The sequence below is a fragment of the Eurosta solidaginis genome, chromosome 2, assembly GCF_040869045.1.
Source record: "Eurosta solidaginis isolate ZX-2024a chromosome 2, ASM4086904v1, whole genome shotgun sequence".
In the NCBI taxonomy this organism is placed as follows: Eukaryota; Metazoa; Arthropoda; class Insecta; order Diptera; family Tephritidae; genus Eurosta; species Eurosta solidaginis.
In genome coordinates, this window is record NC_090320.1 from 166,630,228 (window position 1) to 166,652,587 (window position 22,360).

The 22,360-nt window shown below is 39.2% G+C and overlaps 1 protein-coding gene across 1 annotated transcript; it reads right to left on the reverse strand.

Annotated features, from left to right (window-relative positions):
* Positions 1-9,863: 9,863 nt before the first annotated feature.
* On the reverse strand, positions 9,864-19,201 carry LOC137240310 (uncharacterized). The gene is made up of 2 exons (XM_067766371.1): positions 18,435-19,201; positions 9,864-10,852 (listed from the first exon to the last, which is right to left on the reverse strand). Exon 2 carries the CDS (start codon positions 10,844-10,846, stop codon positions 10,148-10,150), a length of 699 nt encoding a protein of 232 aa, XP_067622472.1. The 5' UTR covers positions 10,847-10,852; positions 18,435-19,201; the 3' UTR covers positions 9,864-10,147.
* Between the last annotated feature and the right edge of the window lie 3,159 nt (positions 19,202-22,360).

Sequence of the window (22,360 nt, forward strand, 5' to 3'; positions counted from 1 at the left end):
GCGGTGGCACAAGTTCCCCAGCCTCAATCTACACAATCGCCTCAAGGTGTCATGACACAGGCTGGATTCATACAAGGCCGCCCCAATATGCCGCTGCCACCGCGTCCGCAATTCTACGGACACAATCCGAATTTAAAATTACCACCTGACCTTTTCCTTGTTGGCTGTACATTTATATTGTTGAGTATGATGAAACCGATGCAAATGAATTGCCAATTTGGATGGAGACGATACGGCAATTTGGTGGTGATATTGAACGCGTTTATTGTCAACGCGTTAAACATGTGCTCTGTCGTACGCAACGTCATGGGGTGGTGATGCAAGCATTGCGCGACTCCAAACGTTGCATAACAGCATATTGGTTGAGTGATATTTGCTTTAAGAAACAATTACTGCCGCCATGGCAAGCACTTCATCTACCGTTTCCCAGTCAATTTGGATATCAGAAGCCTCTAGATAAACACATAATTTCAACACATGGATTTGAAGGTGAAGAAAGCTTTCGCATACAGCAAATGGTAGAAGAATGTGGTGCCATATACACATCATACTTATCGAAGCATAATACAGTTTTGATTTGTAAAAAACCCGAAGGTGATAAATACACCGCTGCCAAAGAGTGGAATATACCGATTGTAAATGCAGTTTGGTTGGCAGATATTTGCATTGGTAATCTGAGTGGAATGTCGCAATATGAAAATCAGAAGTATCAGCAATATTCGTTAGCTGCACCATTTAGGATCGATTATCCGTTGGTACCACATTTGATGGCCGCTTGGAAAGCACCAATAAATCTTACACAAGAAGCGCATGAACGTGTCAAACGTTCTTTAGCTGATCCATATTTTGAACAAAAGTCGAAACGTCAAAAGATCTCACCCTATCAGGAGGAAATACCAGAGACAATAGTCTGTGTTGAATACCCACACAATGATAAACCACCAAAGGTGATATTTTCACAAGTGGCCGATCCAGAATCGTTGAAAAAAGCTGTCGTCACTCTTGGTGGTATCGTTGTCGACAATCCACAGGATGCAACTTTTTTGGTTATGACACGCGAAAGTCGCACATGCAAACTCATACAAGCTGTTTGTCATGTAGATTATGTACTCAAATCGAATTGGTTAGTGGAGAGTGCCAAAGCAGGCCGGTTCCTGCCGCCTGATACTTACAAAATACAATACATACCTGTCGATGAAAATCTCAAATTTCACTTGGATACTGTATTACGTTCGACAATACGAAATACGCTTTTTGCTGGCAAACATTTCTTTGTAACACCTGATGTTTTTCCAGCACGTTCTGAAATTGTACGTATGATTGAATCATCTGGTGGTAAAGTAGAACCAAAACGCCGTAATGCACAAGCCATTGCTGAAACACATGCACAAGCGCCAGAATCATATATTATTGTAACATGTCCAAATGATATGCATTTATGTGTGGACTTAACGCGGCAAGGCAATCCAAAGTGTCCCATTGTTTCGACAGAATTTGTAATGAGTTCGATATTAAAGCAAAAATTAGAAATCGAACCAAATTTACATCTAAAAAGAAAAAAAAAGAAGAAAAATTGATTGATTAATGAAAAGAAATATATGTATATTAGTAATCAAATTAATTACAATTCTTCCACATCATTACCTTTTCTTTAGGACATTCTGCGCAACAATCGCATTACTCCAAACCACGTAAAAAATGAAATGAAAGAACGGAAAATCTCTTGATACATTTCCCGTTGTTTCAATTCATAGGAATTTTGCCTTCTATACACGGGTATGTATGAATGTGCGTTTTTTTTTGTTTTTTGTCTTTGCCGTTGGTATGCTGGTACCAGTGAGCGGAAGTCTAAAAAGGGAATGGTAGTAGACGAAAAAAAAAAAAATTAAAATAGTAGTAGTTGGCACTTTTTACCAAGAAAACAACAGCTACCGTTAATATTTGTACCAAACAATTATTAATGTATCGTAAAACAAATAACACGCATTTCAAGGAAATTACACCTTTAAAACACGTAAACAAGACAAAATTACATGTACCTTTGTATATATCTACATAGCTTATGCCTATACGATACTCACTTTTTTCCTGTATCGTGAGTGTGAAATACTGACAAACATGTACCAAAACGTCTAATCACAGCAAGAATATTCCCAAGTACCCAAAATACTGCCACCAAATAACCGATTTCGGCATGTTATCGTTTACGTAAAACTTTTATTTTCGTTTAAATTATTCACGAAAAAAAAAAAAAAAAAAAAACTTAGAAAAATAGCGCAGAAAATATTTGCTATATTATCTTATCAAAAAGTCATTTCTTGTTTAAAGTTGCTCACAAATTTTAAGAGAATTGACTGATTTTAATCATTATCCCCTCCTAATGTTAGTTGGGTGGGCTTGGCAATTAGACACTTTAAAAATGATCGCCGTATACGTTTTCAGTGCGAAAATACTGAAATATTAGTAGAATCTAAATTTTGGTAGCAGAAGACGTAGACGTAGTTGAAAATGAAAAATGGGTCAAAAAGGTTGGTCAAACTACCAATGCGGTAAAGTCCGTGCACTGACGGTCCATATACTTATACCATGTATATGTACAATGCCGAGTTTAAATGTGCATTATATTAGGGATGCATAAAAAGATGCAAACGGGTACCCAAAAACCCGAGTCTGAGGAACCGGTAACGGAGCCAAATACCCTTCGGGAACCGTGCCGTTTGATAAAGGCCATCAATAAAACATGACTATAAGCGTACTTGGGGAAAAGTTGAAGAGATAAGTGAAGGGCAATACAAAACAAAAATTATTCATTCTGCAAATTCTTCTCTTCGTCCAAAACGAAGATTTTTATTTTTTTATTTTTTTCTTTACATAGCATACAATTTGCTGTCCAAACATATTTTTTTGTGGCGGGCAGGGAAGTTGTTGATTTTTAGCATCAACAACACAAATAACAGCGACTCAAAAGAACCCACGCTACACACTTTCTACCCGGTTCGGTACCAGAATGTGCGAACTGAAAAATCGTAAATGCTCATTCTTCTGCAGCACTAGTGTGCCCGTGGCTAACTAAAACGCTAGCGGGTGACACAAAATAAACGAAATAAGGCACTAAAGACCCAGGCACATAACGTGCGTTGAAAGAGGCTATGCACATGATGTGCGCCAAATACGAATATTTATACTGCTACAGATGGTTGCCCCCTACGCACGCGCTACTAAAATTTCCCAAATCTCAACCATATAATTAGGGACCACTCGCCCCTGCACTTCGACAATGACCCGACCCATTGAAACCTATTTCACTCCTTTCAGGAAAATGGGTCGTTTTGCCGCTTTAAAACGAAATGCTGCCACGAACGCAGCGCGTTATTCGTCGGAATGCCGAGTGTGTCTTGAGCGACACCCTATCCGCTTGTGCCCAGCATTCAGGGCGAAAAGGCCAGAAGAGCGCCTCTACGTAACCATTCGCGAAAGCTACTGCGGAAATTGTTTGGCGCCTGATCACCGCTCTAACGCATGCCCAAGCCAAGGGCGATGCAAACGGTGCGGCGAGAAGCACCACACGATGCTGCACATCGCCTCGATCGACGAAGAGGAGCAGCTATTACAAGAAGCCCGCTCCAAGCCATGGAGCGTCCAAGTGGAAGAGGAGCTAGATTCACCCCGAGAGCGGATAGACGACTCAATCTCGTTATATGCGTCGGACGCTGGAATGGAGACTGGACCTCTTCGTCCACCCCGAAACCGAGATGCCAGCCGAACCGGAGCGGAGACGCGGTCTCTTCGCCCGACCATAACGCCTACAGCCAAATCGTTTCGACCACTTCTGCAGCACGAGAGGAAGCGGCTCCAACAAGGGACAGCGACAGCCCAGCGCCGTACATATAACGGCCGAGCGGAGACCCGGTCTCTTCGCCGGCAACCCAGGAACCCCCAACGGAGACGACATTCGCGCGACCGCAGAGCGGAGACACGGCCTCTTCGCCTGCACCAACGACATCAGCCACAAGATCGCAGCCACGGAGGCAACACGCTGCAGCTCACCACCGTGTCCACTTTCCGGTCAGGGCTCGTAGCCCAGCATCCAGCGGCCACCGCCACCATGATACCAACAGTAGCGATCACACCCACCGCGGTCGTGAAGATAGAAGCTGGGGGGCGGCTACACCTCGTCCGGGCCTTAATTGACGGATGCTCCCCCACCACCGTGATAGCATATGAGCTCGCCCAGGAGCTCCAACTCCCTGCCAGCAACATTGGCGGGCAAGCAGGATGCCTACTACGCATACGAGGAAGACACGGCCAAAATAAACGAATTGCAACCCATGCGGCGGTCGTGGCCAATTTTCGGCGAATGGCCCCCACGACCAGCGTCGACAGCGCCATCGCATCCCCGTACGCACATCTCCGTCTGGCGGATCCACAGTTTTATTCATCCGCCCCGATCCGCCTCGTACTAGGGACAGACGTATATGCCGAAATAATGCTACCAGGAATTCTGCCCACCACGTTTGGCCCTTTGTTTGCTCAGAGTACCATCTTCGGTTGGGTACTCTCGGGCACAACCAAGGCCTAACATGAAAATGTTCGGAAACAACCGAAATCCATGAATTTTTACACTTTTTTATTTTTATTGAATTTCTGCTGTACACAGTCGCAAGAGGTGTGCATTGTGATTTCGTACAAGTGAAAAATCTTTCTATCCCTCCATTGCCATACCTACGTGTCAAATCATAGCTGACAGGGAGAACGGCTGTCGCGAAGGGTCAGAGAATGGAAGAAAGGTTTCTTTTTCTTGTGTTCGCCGTTATTGAATTGAAGTGCCATGAATTTCACATTTGTTTCAAATCCGCTTTTCCTTTAAATTTGTATACAGAAAATCAGACTACATATCAATACTCACTCGCTGTTCACTATTGTGAACGTTTTATCGAAAATTCGCCACTTGTATGAATTCACAATGGAGGTGTGCGTTTTAAAAGCTTGTATCATTACAATGAGCTATTTTTTATTAAATTTTCTTCATACAAAATTCACAAGCATAGAATTTCCAATGAATTTGTAATAAACGGCAAGAAATATGAACACGTATATCTTCTTACTTCTTTTCGCTATCCCTAGCTCTAGGCAAGCCTGGCTTAGGCCTTGAATCATAACGGGAAAAGTGCTGAATGACAGAGGCATCAGCAACCAAGCTCACCCATTGCGCAAACCATCTTGCGTGCCGCCAAGCCGGCGGACTGACCGGCGTTTATGTTAAGTTAGATATAATTAGTTATAAGATTTTACTTTTTTTCTTCTCTTCTTCACGGTCGGTGATCCTTGGCGGACTGTGATGTTGCGTACCGCAAGGGGGGCGGCATGTTTAGGCCAAATGCCTAACTTTTACCTGATTGACGGCGCCCCTCCCTAACGTTTTAACAATATTTCCAGCCACCCACACTCACGCCGCATTTGTGTGCATGCATGCACATGCATGCGTTTCATACACATGCACGTGTGTGTGCAGGTTGTCAGCACCCATGCACGTATATGTGGGGGTTGTTGTGTGTGTGGCTTTTTTCCCCTCCTTAATACCAGAGGACTTTTTCGTGGCTTAGCGATTGTCCTCAACGGGATAACCGGCCTTTTTTTTCGATTGACCGCCAAGCAGTTCACATCGCCCAGGATCACCATCGTCAAGTTATACACAAAGGTAATATTGTATCCTCTTTTACATTTCCGCACACTCAAATTAAATATTATTTTATAACGAGGAATTCCTCTTTGTGTACTTATTTATTTCTTTTGAGCGAACCATCCACTCCAAGATCGACCCTTGTGCGCCTACCCACTGCCGGTTTACGACGCACTCAGGCCGAACAAAAGGTGTTAATGAGTATTTTAAAAGGGAGTGGGCCTTAGTTATACAGGTGGACGCCTTTTCGGAATATCGTTATAAAAGTGGACCAGGGTTGACTCTAGAATGCGTTTGTACCATATGGGTGTCAAATGAAAGGTGTTAATGAGTATTTTAAAAGGGCGTGGGCCTTAGTTCTATAGGTCGACGCCTTTTCGAGATATCGCCATAAAGGTGGACCAGGGGTGACTCTAGAATTTGTTTGTACGATATGGGTATCAAATGAAAGGTGTTAATGAGTATTTTAAAAGGGCGTGGGCCTTAGTTCTATAGGTGGACGCCTTTTCGAGATATCGCCATAAACGTGGACCAGGGGTGACTCTAGAATTTGTTTGTACGATACGGGTATCAAATGAAAGGTGTTAATGAGTATTTTAAAAGGGCGTGGGCCTTAGTTCTATAGGTGGACGCCTTTTCGAGATATCGCCATAAACGTGGACCAGGGGTGACTCTAGAATTTGTTTGTACGATATGGGTATCAAATGAAAGGTGTTAATGAGTATTTTAAAAGGGAGTGGGCCTTAGTTATACAGGTGGACGCCTTTTCGGAATATCGTTATAAAAGTGGACCAGGGTTGACTCTAGAATGCGTTTGTACCATATGGGTGTCAAATGAAAGGTGTTAATGAGTATTTTAAAAGGGCGTGGGCCTTAGTTCTATAGGTGGACGCCTTTTCGAGATATCGCCATAAAGGTGGACCAGGGGTGACTCTAGAATTTGTTTGTACGATATGGGTATCAAATGAAAGGTGTTAATGAGTATTTTAAAAGGGCGTGGGCCTTAGTTCTATAGGTGGACGCCTTTTCGAGATATCGCCATAAACGTGGACCAGGGGTGACTCTAGAATTTGTTTGTACGATATGGGTATCAAATGAAAGGTGTTATTGAGTATTTTAAAAGGGAGTGGGCCTTAGTTATACAGGTGGACGCCTTTTCGGAATATCGTTATAAAAGTGGACCAGGGTTGACTCTAGAATGCGTTTGTACCATATGGGTGTCAAATGAAAGGTGTTAATGAGTATTTTAAAAGGGCGTGGGCCTTAGTTCTATAGGTGGACGCCTTTTCGAGATATCGCCATAAAGGTGGACCAGGGTTGACTCTAGAATGCGTTTGTACCATATGGGTATCAAATGAAAGGTGTTAATGAGTATTTTAAAAGGGCGTGGGCCTTAGTTCTATAGGTGGACGCCTTTTCGAGATATCGCCATAAAGGTGGGCCAGGGGTGACTCTAGAATTTTTTTGTACGATATGGATATCAAATGAAAGGTGTTAATGAGTATTTTAAAAAGGAGTGGGCCTTAGTTCTATATGTGGACGCCTTTTCGAGTATCGCCATAAAAGTGGACCAGGGTGACTCTAGAATATTTTTGTACGATATGGGTATCAAATTAAAGGTATTAATGAGGGTTTTAAAAGGGAGTGGCCCTTAGTTGTATATGTGAAGGCGTTTTCGAGATATCGACCAAAATGTGGACCAGGGTGATCCAGAACTTCATCTGTCGGGTACCGCTAATTTAGTTATACATGTAATACCACGAACAGTATTCTTTCCAAGATTCCAAGGGCTTTTGATTTCGCCCTGCAAAACTTTTTCATTTTCTTCTACTTAATATGGTAGGTGTCACACCAATTTTACCAAGTTTTTTTTAAAGTTATATTTTGCGTCAATAGACCAATACAATTACCATGTTTCATCCCTTTTTTCGTATTTGGTATATAATTATGGCATTTTTTTCATTTTTCGTAATATTCGATATCGAAAAAGTGGGCGTGGTCATAGTCGGATTTCGGCCATTTTTTACACCAATACAAAGTGAGTTCAGATAAATACGTGAACTGAGTTTAGTAAAGATATATCGATTTTTGCTCAAGTTATCGTGTTAAAGGCCGAGCGGAAGGACAGACGGCCGACTGAGTATAAAACTGGGCGCGGCTTCAACCGATTTCGCCCTTTTTCACAGAAAACAGTTATCGTCCTAGAATCTAAGCCTCTACCAAATTTCACAAGGATTGGTAAATTTTTGTTCGACTTATGGCATTAAAAGTATCCTAGACAAATTAAATGAAAAAGGGCGGAGCCACGCCCATTTTGAAATTTTCTTTTATTTTCGGTTTTTGTTGCACCATATCATTACTGGAGTTGAATATTGGCATAATTTACTTATATACTGTAAAGATATTAACTTTTCTTTTAAAATTTGAATTAAAAAAAAATTTTTTTTTAAAGTGGGCGTGGTTGTTCTCCGATTTTGCTAATTTTTTGTAAGCAGACATATAGTAATAAGAGTAACGTTCCTGCCAAATTTCATCATGATATCTTCAACGACTGCCAAATAACAGCTTGCAAAACTTTTAAATTACCTTCTTTTAAAATTGGGCGGTGCCACGCCCGTTGTCCAAAATTTTACTTTTTTTCTATTCTGCGTCATAAGTTCAACTAACTTACCAAATTTCATCGCTTAATCCGAATTTGGTAATGAATTATCGCACTTTTTCGATTTTTCGAAATTTTCGATATCGAAAAAGTGGGCGTGGTTATTGTCCGATATCGTTCATTTTAAATAGCGATCTGAGATGAGTGCCCAGGAACCTACATACCAAATTTCATCAAGATACCTCAAAATTTACTCAAGTTATCGTGTTAACGGACAGACGGACGGACGGACTGACATGGCTCAATCGATTTTTTTTTGATACTGATGATTTTGATATATGGAAGTCTATATCTATCTCGATTCCTTTATACCTGTACAACCAACCGTTATCAAATCAAAGTTAATATACTCTGTGAGCTCTGCTCAACTGAGTATAAAAATGGGTATCAGGATAACATAATAGATACACCAACAACGACAGCAAGAAGCAAAACCAACCGAAAAAATGACAATGCACAAATAAACGAAAACAACAAGAAAACATATATTGGCGTTACCTATATTCCAAAACTTACGGACAACAACACATTAGGGGGACGCATGTAACCATATAAATGCCTTATAAAGTGTGTAAACGTATAAATTTATCTAGTGCGTAAACGAGCTGTCAAATTTTGTATGAAAAATCATTTACACAATTTGTATAAATTTACGCGCACATTTCATTGTGTAAACGCGGTAAACTCAAAGGAATGCAACCTTGCAGACATTACAGCAGGCAGTTTCATCAGAAATCTCCAACATCAGCAAATAAAGGCGTTTTAGTTTTGATTTTTCACTTAATCTTGGCATTTTTTAATTTGTATAACAATCAAAAAAATTTTGTTTTGCAATAATACAGCTGATAAACAATCAAGTTTATCAAGAGTATTACTAGGTGCGTTCATATAACCGCGTGTGTAAATGGATATAATTTTACACCTTATAAGTTTATATGCTTTCATGAGTCCCCCTATTAACTAAAAAAAAAAAAATAATAATATTTTTCAATTAGAAGAAAATTTTTCTAAGCGGAGTCGCCCCTCGGCAGTGTTTGGCAAGCGCTCCGGGTGTATTTCTGCCATGAAAAGCTCCCCCTATTAACTAAAATTATAAAAAAACAGCAACGTTAGCTATGCACACAAACCACATCACGCAATACACAACATATATACGAGAGCAAAAGACAAAATACCAAAGGAAGAACTACACAACGTAATGTATGCAATTCAGTGCAATGGTAAAGAAGGGGAAAAGTGCAACAAAGTTTACATCAGCACAACAAACAGATCATTAGGCACGCGAATATACGAACATAAACATGATGCGAAGAAGAACAATGCTCGACGGCTCTCGCGCAGAACTTAACAGAAAACAAACATACAGCAGACTTTGACAATACTAAAGTATTAGATGTAGAGAATAAAACGAGGAGAAGGATGAATTTAGAAGGCCTGCAAATAAAACAACAAATACATAAAGCTATCTAGATATTTCTTTAGCCCTTTTATCTGCACTATGCACTCCACTGCACTCACCTTCGAACAATCGTAGCGAAAAATAAAAAAGAAAAAGGTTTTCCAACTTTAAGGAAAGTATAGCACTTATTTATTTTACAACTTGTAGCTGCGATGGCGCGAATCGACCGAGTCGTATGAAAATTTTACAAAAGTGAAAAAAGTTTATATATGAATGTATATGTGTGGTGTGACAATTTATGTGTGTGAACGTGTTAGTGTTAGTGTGTGGTGTGTTAAGTGGGTGGCAGGGTTGCATCTGCCAGTGTGCCGGTGTAGTGAGTCACGCGCGCTTAGCCATCCCGGCCCCCCTAGGCGAGTTGCCAGCCTAGAAGTCTCTGCAGCTGCTGCAACGTTGCCACCACGTTGCTAAGCCCGGTTGGGCGACGAGAGCGTTGCCGTGCTGGATGCCGATGAGTTGCTGGTGCTGGAGGGCGATACCGGGCCCCAGGATGTGTCCATTGCCTTGGACGATGGTCTTGTTGCCAATGTGGACGCCGTTCCTGCGTATTGTGGTGTGTATGCGGTCGCTGTGGCACATTGTTGCGAGTGTGTCGTGTAGGTGGTGCCACGGGAACATTGCGCCTCGCCGGGCGATGTAAAAGAGTATGATGCGGCCTGTCGCACAGTTGGCACAGGCCGATGGAGGTGCAAGCTTCCGTGGCATGCCATAGTGCCAAGCAGTTAAGGCAATAGCCATGCGCCTGTGCCACTTGCTGCCGTTGCGTTGGTTGCATGCCCCTAAAGATTGCGGATAGGCGTAGCTCGTGTGGACGGCAACACAGTGGGCAACGCACGCCATGTGCCGCCACTGGATTGCTAACTGGAGCCTGAGATGCGGCCATTGTATCGGGCCTTGGTGTGGTTCGGCGAGGCGCTGCGCTCGGTGGGGCTGCTGCCCTGGTAGCGTTAGTGCGAGGTTGTGCAGTTGGCGGCGCTTTTGGCCGTGGTATGGTTACAGCTGAACGGATAGCTGGTGTTGGGGCGATTTGGTCGGTTTCCATGTCCATGATACCCTGTATGGAGAAAGAATGGACTTTAGTGTCTCATAAGGGCATATTGAGTGCTTGATAGAAGCAGCTTTATGGACATATGTAAATATAAACACTTTATTTATCATTTAAGCGGTTTTTCGTTTGGTTTTTAAAGCATATTCGTTTAGATCGGTTAATTTGTTTAGGTTTGGTTTATTTTTATGATCTTAGATATTTTTGTGATCAATATTATCGGTATTAGGGTCGATAGGTAAAAAGCAAAGCTTTACGAGCGGTCGAGTGAGTGTACCGTTTTGCGTACGCAGGTCAACTACTCGGATGTGACCGTCAGAGCCATAATGTACCTTTTCAATGCGACCTAGCCGCCATTCAGTTGGAGGGAGACATTCGTCATGAATTAGGACGCATTCTCCAATTTTTGGAGCTTCTTGTGTATTTTTCCATCGATATCGTTTAAGGAGGTCTTTTAGATATTCCTCCTTCCATCGGCGACTGAATTCGTGATGGATAATTTTAATTCGTTCCCATCGATTTATGAGGGATAGTGAGTCCACATTTGCGTCAGGGATAGCCAAAAGTGGAGCTCCTCTCAGAAAATGCCCAGGAGTAAGGGCTGTAAAATCGGAGGGGTCTTGCGAGAGCGCTGAGAGTGGCCGGGAATTTAGAACGGCTTCCACTCGTATTAAAAGAGTCGTAAACTCTTCAAATGTAAATTTATTATTGCCAGCTGTTTTCTTAAAATGTAATTTAAAGCTTTTTACTGCTGATTCCCATAGTCCACCCATGTGTGGTGCACTGGGCGGAATAAATTGCCAATTAATGCCTTGGGGTGCGTATTTTTTAATGATTTCCGGCGAGACTTGCTGAGCGAATTGGACGAACTCCTTTTCGGTGGCTCTTTTTGCACCGATAAAGGTTTTTCCATTGTCGCTCATGATTTTTGAGGGAAATCCTCGCCGTCCGACAAAGCGTGCAAATGCCGCGAGAAAAGCTGAAGTGGTAAGATCAGAACATAACTCTAAGTGCACCGCTTTTGTCGTAAAACATACAAAGACGGCCACGTAACCCTTCGTTATGGTAGAAGACCTTAGCATCGAGGCCTTTAGCTGGAAAGGTCCGGCAAAATCAACACCCGTGATAGTGAAGGGCAGAGTGAAATTGCAGCGCTCAGGTGGTAAAGCTGCCATGATCTGCGTGCGCATCTTCTGTTTCTGCAATGTGTATACTTTACACATGAAAATGCACCTTTTTATTAACGGCTTTAGTCGGGCTATATAAAATTCCTGTCGGATCATTTGTTGCATTAGCCGAGATTCGGCGTGTAACATTAATATATGCAGGTAATTAATAAAAAGTGTGGCAAATGCGGATTTTTCCGGAATTAATATAGGATGCCGTTCATTGTAGCTCATATTGGAGTTTGTAGTCTACCATTGGCCCGAAGCAGACCCTTCGAGTCTAAAAAGGGGGTAAGCACTAACAGTGGGCTCTTTTTGTCAATCGGCTTTGATTCCGTCAACAATGCCTTTTCACTGTTGTAATATCGATTTTGTGTGAATTCGATTAAGGATATTTTTGCCCGCTGCCCATCTTGATGCGTTAGAGCATAACTTGAGGTATTTGGGATTCCTCTTACTTTATTCTTTAAGCGATTTACAAATTGAAACATATACGCTATTACCCTTAACGCTCGGGGGAACGACGAAAATCGCTCAAGGATGTCGTTTTCCTCCAGAGTCGCATGGAAGCCTTCGATTCTTCGACTTTCCGGGGCTATGATATTACGTGCAGGGGACTTTGGCCATGATTCTGGTGATTCTATTAGCCAATTAGGGCCAGTCCACCAAAGTGTTGTGGTTGTTAGGTGCAGTGGTTTGCAGCCTCTTGTGCCAAGATCCGCAGGGTTATCAGCACTGGCTACATGTCGCCAAGTTGCTGGTCCAACTAGGTCAAGAATTTGAGCCGTGCGGTTTGACACGTATGTCTTCCAGGTATGCGGTGGGTTTTCTAACCAAGCTAAGACAATTTCTGAATCAGACCACAGATATAATTTTCGATTGCTTAGCTTTAAGCTGCTTTGTACGGTTGAAGCTAGCTTGGGGAGCAGAAGTGCTCCGCATAGCTCAAGCCGTGGAAGGCTTACGGTTTTAAGGGGTGCGACCTTGCCTTTTGCAACTAAAAAATGGCTTGTAGTTCTGTCATTGTGTTGCGTTCGTATATAAATAGCTGCGCAGTATGCTTTTTCCGAAGCATCGCAGAAGCCGTGGAGTTCCACATGATGATCGGGTGAGAAGTTCACCCACCGAGGTATTTGTATCTCGGAGATAGTATGCAAGTTATTTGCAAATTGGGACCATTTTATTAACCGAAGTGGTTTGACTACTTCATCCCAATCTGTTCCATCTAGCCATAATTCTTGTATAAGGATTTTCGCTTGTATCATAATTGGCGCAAGCCATCCTGCGGGGTCGAAAAGTTTTGCCACAGATGACAGAATTTGTCTTTTCGTTTTTGCTGATATTGCAGATCTTGACTCAAGCGTGTATGAGAATTGATCTGATATCGCATTCCACTGTATGCCCAAGGTTTTGGTGGTGCTCTCTTTTTCAAATTTCAAAAAGTTTGTATCTAATAGATGCTCTTTATTTATATTTGCCAGTATTTCTGGATGGTTTGCAGTTATCTTTTTTAACGGGAAACCTGATGAATCAAGAGCTTTGATGACTTGATGCAGTGATTCACACGCTAGGGAAAGGCTATGACTTCCAGACAGGATGTCGTCTACATATGTTTGAGAGCTAAGCACCGGGGCGGCTAGAGGTAGTTGCGCTTTGGTATCTTTTGCTAGTTCATGCAATGTTCGAATGGCCAGAAAGGGGGCGCAGTTTACGCCAAATGTCACCGTTTTCAGTTTGTAGTCTCGTATCGGACTACTAGGTGAATTACGAAATATTATACGTTGGTAATCTTGGTCGTCTGTATGTACAAGGATTTGTCTGTACATTTTTTCGACGTCACCATTGAATACGTATTTATACGTACGCCACTGTAAAATCAGTAGCATTAAGTCGGGTTGCAATGTTGGTCCCGTATATAGAACATCATTTAGTGAATTGCCCGAGTTCGTTCTTTTAGATGCATTAAATACCACTCTTACTTTTGTTGTAAGTTTTTCAGGTTTAATAACTGCATGGTGTGGGAGATAAAATGATTTATATTTACCGTTTGCAATTTTTTCATAGGAATCTACTGCTTCCATATGATCTAATTGTAGGTATTCCTCGAGGACGTTATCATATGAGTTTTTTGGATCGCCTTTCTTAAGTAAGTTTCTTTCCATACTTAGAAATTGCTGAAGTGCTGAGGTTCGTGATTGACCTAAGGCGAGTATATCTGGATATTGGTGTTTAAATGGTAGTCGAACGACGTACCTCCCGTTACCTGATCTTGTAGTTGTGGATTCATAGAAAGCTTCACAATACTTATCTTCAGGTGTAGTAACGGGTATGGGAGGGAGTTCTTCCACTTCCCAAAATTTTTTCAATTGTGAGTTAAGATCGTCATTCGAAATATCTTCCACTTGCGTTGTGAATGTGAAGATTTTCTCTTTGACTTGGCCGCTTAAAATCCATCCGAAAATGGTATTTTGGGCCAAAAGGGTGTTGGAAATTTTCTCAACACCTTCTAATATTATTTGGGGGATTAAGTCGCTTCCCAATAATATGTCGATTTGATCTGGTGTATGGCAATTAGGGTCGTCTAGTTTCAGATGCGAAAACTTTTGCCAATGCTTGCTGCTAATGTTATAGCTTGGAAGCACATTTGTAAGTCGTGGTAGAACTATAGCGTGTGCTTTTATTCTTTGATCGGCGTTGTGAGAAACCAGGGTAATGAGGCAGATTTTAGTTGAGTTTTGTACTACTCTTCCGCCCATACCTGAAATTTCGAAATTGGCTGGTCTGGTTGGCAGATTCAACCTGTTTTGAACCTTAGAGGTTATGAAGGATCGCTGTGATCCTTGATCTATAAGGGCTCTTAATTTAAACAATTCTCCTCGGTGTTCTATAGAAACAATTGCTGTGGGTAGTAAGGTTTTGCTTTCATTATCGGAATGAAGCGTTTGAATGTTGGCAGATTTTGAACAACATGGTTGTTCTTGGCAATTTTCGGGATTTCCCGTTTCGGGATTTTCAGACGTAGCAGTTGCAGCTAGTCCTGTGGTTCTTTTAGCGTTAAAGCTATTTTGGTTATTATTATAATTGTTATTATGGAGCAACGAATTATGTCTCCTTTGGCAATGTGAGCAGCTGTATTTGATCGGACAATTCTGTAGCGAATGAGTACTAGATAAGCAGTTCGTACAGAGTTTTTTGGTTCTAACCAGATTATTTCTCTCATTTACTGACAAGTTTTTAAATTTCTCGCAAGATCTTATTGCATGACCTCCATTGCACAGTTCGCATGACGGATATCTTCGTTGTTCTGAAGTGAACGACTGGTTTCTATTGAAACTCTTATTGTTTGAATTATAATTATTGGCTTGGGGTTTAAAGAAGTTTTTGTTTTGCATTTGTTGCATATTTTTTGGCTTTGTTGCTTTATTATCTACCCGTTCTGCGATTTCGAACTGGGTGGTGAGGAAATCTTTCATTTGTTGCCACGTTGGGCATTTTTTTCGGGATGAGAGAGATTGCTCCCATAAAATTAATGATTTTTCTGGTAGTGTGGCAGCGCAAATATTTACCAGAATGGGGTCCCAGTTTTCAGTGGGAATATTTTGGGTTGCTAGAACCGATAAACAGTTTGTAACTGTTGCTTGTAATTTAAGAAATTCCTCACTTGTTTCTTTTTGAATTTTTGGCAAGTTCATTAATGTGGTTATTTGTTTATCAACCAACACTCGTTCATTTTCATATCTACTCTTTAACGCTTCCCAAGCCAGATTAAAATTGTCGTCATTAAGTGCGAATTGTTTTACTATAGCCCCTGCTTGACCTTTGGTTTTATTTCTTAAATGGTATAATTTTTGGGCTTGTGATAACTTTGGGTGATTTATATATACGGCTGTAAACATGTCCCGGAAGGACGGCCATTGTTCATAACCCCCATGAAATACTTCGGTATCACATGCTGGTACTTTAAGATATATGCCTGAACTTGCTTCGTTATTTCGTATTTGGGGCAGCTCTACTCGTTGAGGTGGAGTAGGTGCAGTAACCGGCTTTAGAAGTTTGAGTTGATCGGAGATCATAGCCTTTGTTTCTTCGTATCGGTCTAAGCAGTTTTCGTATTTTGAATACGCCGAGTCTTTAAAATGGTCAGGTAACTCTGAATCGTCGGTTTCGATAATTGCGTCATACGCAGATTGGAGTCGTGTCCAAAATCTTTCAAGCGATTTTTCTTTTACCTCGAGAACCGATTCCGTGTTTTCCTCTATAGGTAATGAGGAGAATCTAGTGCAGTATTTTATGACACTGTCACTTTCTGCAATGAATTTTGCAGCTGAAAAATCTTTCCCTTTTTTGGCTTTTGAACCCTGTTTTGCGCGTGTAGCGTCTGCAGGGGTACCTTGGGGTTTTTCTTCATCACCCATTTTTGGTGCAATTAAAAGAGGCGTTTTAGGGTCAGTTGACATTTATTTCAAAAATGTGTTATATATGTAATATATTTGTGGCTTTGTTTTCTTCACTAAGTGGAAGTTGTTTTTATTTTAAATTAATTTTTTTTTTTTTTTTTTTTTCGCGTTTATAATAAATGCAAATATAGAGGTACAAATTTAATTATGATATGTAATTTTGTATTTATATTTTTTTGTTTCTTTTGTTTTGCGCGCGACTGTAGTTTCTAACGCGGTATTAATTTAAGTAATTAACTAATGCAATAAATATGCAATCAAACAGATCTTTGTTTATGTTTTATCAAACTTAATGCTTTTATGCTAAAAAAGTTTGTTGGGTTGCGCTTCAAGTAAGACCGGTTATTACCTTACTTGTATATATGTATGTTTGTTTATTAAGCTATTGCGGAGGTGGCTAAACACAAGTTAGTGTGTTTGTTTATTTGTATGTCTAGAACAATAGATAAATAATAAATTTGTTTTGTTTTGGTTTTCTTTCCTTTAAAGTCAAGGAACTGGTGATTTGGGTTTTTTCTTATATTGCAGCTTTGTCGCTGACCAAGCGTTTATTTGTTTGTGCAAATTTTACCCTGAATATGCTTTGTAATATATGTATTTAAGTACTAAGTAGGTAAAGTAAAGTGCGTTGGAAATGATTATTATTTTTCCTTTTTCTTGTGCCTACTGCTTATTTAGTTTACACAATCCTGCCTTTGCTTGACTTATGGATATGTTAAGAGACGCAAGCAGAGGGGGTATTGCGGGATAAATTTGCAAGTGAAAACTTGAATGTTAATTTGTTTTTGTTTTATCGTGATTAAGTTGCGCTTAGCAACCAGAAAAATAAGCAGTAAATGGGTTTTTTTTTGTGTGTTGTCCTTTATTATGGATCTATATTTGTATGATTTGTATATGGGCTCAATAGTTTATTTTACCGTATGTTTAGATATAAGGTTGATCAAAATATGTATATTATGTTCTTTTTGGGTGCAAACAACGGGACTATAAATTTATATTTGTATATGTAATATCGAAATATGTGATATGTATATATATAATATAGTGCAAATCCTACTTTTTGCCGCAATTAATTTTTTATACTTATATATATGTATATATATATTTTTTTTTTGTTAAGCAATCCTGCTTCGAGCTCTTTTTTGAAAGGCGAAGGGGTATTGCGGGACAATATTGGCAAGTATATACTTGCAATTACAGCGGTCTTTTTGGATTTGCTATTGTGCTAGCACAGGAAAAAGTTTATTAGCCGTTAGGGAATAACAATTTATTGTTAAAGTATTTGCTTCCTTTTTTTTCTTTTCCACTAAGGCAATTCTACTATTGGTTAGATAAAACTTACCGCAATCTATCAGGGGTTAGAGTGAGTACCTGTGTTGTTGGTATTAGTTTTTAAGTAAGTTTTAAGGTATTTTTTGTTAATTTTTGTTTGTGTTATAAATACACGCCCGGAATTATTTTTAACCCTCAATTTAATTTTTTAAGCGTTTAATAAATATTTTTAAAATATTGTGTTTTGCGGATTTTTAATAAAATATTTTTTTTTTTTTTTCGCCCTAATGTGTATCCAGTTTCACTGTAGTTATATATATATATATGTTTCATATGTTTTTGAGGTTTTCGCGCCCGTTCTGTTTGTTTTATTTTATGTGATTTTTTGTGTTTTAAGACCCGTATATGCTTTGTTGTTTTTGTAAATATTTATCGCGCCTGTATTATTTTTGACTTATTAATTTTTTATGTTCAATGTATGTATTTTATGTATATTTTGTTAGTGCACTTGTAACTATTTTGCACTTGGGCTTTTGTATAATATTTATGTTATTTAATTTTTTTTGTGTGGACTGTATTGTCTCTTGTTTTTTATTTTTTGTTTTCACTGTCCATAGGTGCCTTTCTTTACGGCTTGATGGACCATAGATATTTCTTTAGCCCTTTTATCTGCACTATGCACTCCACTGCACTCACCTTCGAACAATCGTAGCGAAAAATAAAAAAGAAAAAGGTTTTCCAACTTTAAGGAAAGTATAGCACTTATTTATTTTACAACTTGTAGCTGCGATGGCGCGAATCGACCGAGTCGTATGAAAATTTTACAAAAGTGAAAAAAGTTTATATGAATGTATATGTGTGGTGTGACAATTTATGTGTGTGAACGTGTTAGTGTTAGTGTGTGGTGTGTTAAGTGGGTGGCAGGGTTGCATCTGCCAGTGTGCCGGTGTAGTGAGTCACGCGCGCTTAGCCACTATCAACTTTAAAGAGGACGTCGATAACATAAACTGCGCTTATTCTGTTTCGATCACATACAATGCGTGATGTTGACGGTAGAGGAAGTGCAAGGTGCTCAATGTTTGAAAATGTATCTGTGTATTTATGTTTGCTATGTACGTACTTATATGTTGTGATAAAAATATTATTATTCAAATTTTAAATGTTAATTGTCGTAAGTATTATATATCTCATGTCAATTAATATTGGTTGTAATTTATTGTTTTCATAGAAATAAATTCCCTGATGAAGACGCGAATAAGCGTTGAAATGCGTAGGATCTAATAAATCCCTGTTTTATTTAAATCAACCGGCCGAAAAGCTCCAAAAATAGCATAAAAATATAAATTTTTCCTTGGCCAAACAAAAATAGATATTAATATTATCGAACAGCTACACCGACAGCGCAAAGCTTAAAACGAAAAATTACAAAATAACGAAAAAATTTTTCCAACATATCAGATACAAATACAACATTGAAACCTGCAACATCATCAAACAATATGGCAAATACCATAAAAATCTCGCAAATCAACAACAACGGCTTATATTTCTGCTGAAGTGTAAGGACTTTGGAGTCCTACCACCACACTTAAAGTGTAAGATTGGTAAAATGTTACATGGTTTTAAACTCGAAAAAACTAAAAATGAAGTACAAAAGATCGAATATACCTTTTTGACAAAAATTCTAAACGTTGAAATTAAAGAGGCAAATATTGAAATAAAAATAGCAAATGACCATATCAAGAAAATCAAGCAAATATTATATAAAATCCTTGAAGTGAATGACTATGAAGCATGTATCAACGCGCAAGCGGTATTTCTGGATGATACCCGTAAGAAAATAGAGGCAAATATCGACAAAAAACTGCATAACTCAATATTGAGCACTTTTGAGAAATTTAACTTAAATTTTAACGAGGATTGGTTTATGAATAAAACTGAAACAGAAATTCCCCTCGAGTGCCGGTGGCTACTCTCCCTCGGGAACAAATTTGCTCTTCCTTTTCCCCTATACAATTAATAACAGATATCGAACAAGGTATACAGACAATAACAAAAGATAAAGATAGATATGGCCAGGTGCAAATATGCCACCAGGGTTAATACCTACAAAAATAAACTAAAGAACAGTCCCAAAGAAAAGTTCATCTTACAAATATACGAAGAAACTAAAAGATTTATAAAGAAGCACAAGGATTCCATTGTAATCACAAATGCGAATAAAGGAAATAGGACAGCAATTATGTACAAATCCGACTATAAAAGAAAAATGAAAGACCTCTTGGACGATAAACACACATAAACAACAAAAAAACAATTAGAACTGATCCTACCCAAACCTTGGGGAAGAAGAACAACAAAATCGTGAGTGACCTTTACCAAACCCAAACCATAACTATAAATCAAAAGCAATCCTTAGTATGCCCAGCGGCTACAGCCCCGAGACTTTATGGATTACCGAAGGTCCACAAAGAGAACATTCCGCTGCGGCCTATTTCGTATTCGATAAATGCACCTTGTTCGAAACTATCAAAATACGTAGGAAGTATTCTAAAAAACGTTATCGCTGAAGAAGTTAATATAAAAAATGCAGTGCTACTTAAAGAACGTATTAAAAATATAACCATTGACGACGATGAAATCCTAATATCTCTAGACGTTGTATCTTGTTATGGATTCGCATCTTTAATGGAGCAGTAAGGAAGGCAGTCGGCATGATCTAGTGGTGCTCTGTGGCTAGTCATGTCGGCTGGGCGGGGTTCTTGCCAACCTTACTGTCCTGCGCCATAAACAGAAAAAAATTCCTATCATGCCTTTGAAATGGTCAAACAGCGCAGAATTAATTCAAAATGCTCAAATGGACTAAAACAACATCCGGCCAAACCGGATGTCACGCACAGACCGTAAAACATTCAATTCAAAATTTAAAATTCAAAAAAAAAAAATATTCAAAAAAATTTTACGCAAAGAAAAATTTAACCGAACCGGAAATGACCGGTTACTATTACTGGAAACCAAAAAAAAAGCTGAAAAGGGGGAAAAAAAACAAAAAGCTGAAAAATAAAATCAAAAAGAGAAAAGGGCTGAATATACATGGGGGCGCCGCGGGTGTTGTTGCGACGCCCGGTGCTTAGCCCACCCTCAAAACCATGGCCACCGACGCACCTATATTTCGGTGGTCCCTTACCTGTTTACCTAGTGCTTTCTAAATAAAGCTAAACATCAGCATTCCCATTATTACAAGGCTTTTATTCACAATTCATTTAAAAAAAAAATCCAAATGATACAATTTTTGTTTGTTTTGGGTTTACTTAAAATAACCCTACAGCTCATGGGAGCAATTCTTATATTTTTACATACTAAATTTTTCTAGAAAAGGGAAAAGTTAAAGAGGAATTCTAGGCTTTTAATAAGAAATTGCTTCTTGTCTTCGTAGATTTTGCGATAAATATACTAGGCTTTCAAACAGTTGCAATTGTTATCAAACTTAAGCAGTATGCTTCAGAATGTTCAGTACATTTTGCCTGCATCTACACAAAAAAAAGAGTACTTGTATGTTTTCAATGCGTTTAATTATTTCATTCAAATCTGTTATACGCATTGTGTATATCACCTAAGAAAGTTATATAATAAACACTATATTAAAAGCTTGTATGCAGTTCAGAATGGGCCTCACACTATCAGAAAGGTACATACTAAACTTTTCTAAATCAATTACCTAGAACACATAATATGTTTGCTTGTAAAGTTGAAAATCAAAGAAGCTCTTATATATCTATTTATGTATAAATGTATTAATCTTCGATAAAGGCAAATGGAAATGGTTGAACACTCTTAATTAATATGTGTATATAGCGTACGGATTAGCATGTATAGTCTCTTAAAGCTAAATTTACATATACAGTCAATGCATTTATCATGACTATGCATTTTATACCAAATCCTTTGTTTTATTCATTTGATTTTAAATCTAATAGTGATTTTAAATTTAATTTTCCAATTTGGGTTTGCCGTAAATATTAACGTTTCGATAATCATGCACAAATGGTGCAAAAAGTTCAGTGCTTATTGGCCGTCAGCGGGAATAATTCATGCCTTTCAAAAGTGTTATTCCTTGCAATCTAATTATATTTAAAACGAATGCGCCCTAGGCGTCATATACGTGCATAGTATTAAAAGAATACATTGTATGCATGAAGGAAGAAAAATTTTAATTGGCGTTCATGTAGATTAGAGTTGTGCTTGTTCGCCCATTTCAGAGATTCGATTCTTTAGTTCTTTTCTGATGAACGAACAAGTTGTTCCTCTTGTTCATCTGTTCCTCCCTTTTTTCCAAGCAAACGTGCTCACTGCTGCAAGCACCCGCAAAAGAAAAGCCGAACAGTACAGATGGGAAGGGGGGTTATGCAGCAATGCCTGGTGTAGGTATATTTAAATGGGTTATGAGTAAATAAGTAATATATACATATATGGTTAATTAACTTCAAAAAAAAGAAGTTACAACTTTCGGATGATCCACGAAATTGGAAGAGCCCGGACACAAAATGTAAATATGATCCTTTCAATTTTAAGGAATGTAATTAGTTTTTTTTACAAAAGATGTTTTGTTTGTTTTGTGATTA

Excerpts from the sequence above, each read along its gene's own strand:
- LOC137240310 (XM_067766371.1), bottom strand. The coding sequence starts at position 10,846 with ATGGACATGGAAACCGACCAAATCGCCCCAACACCAGCTATCCGTTCA.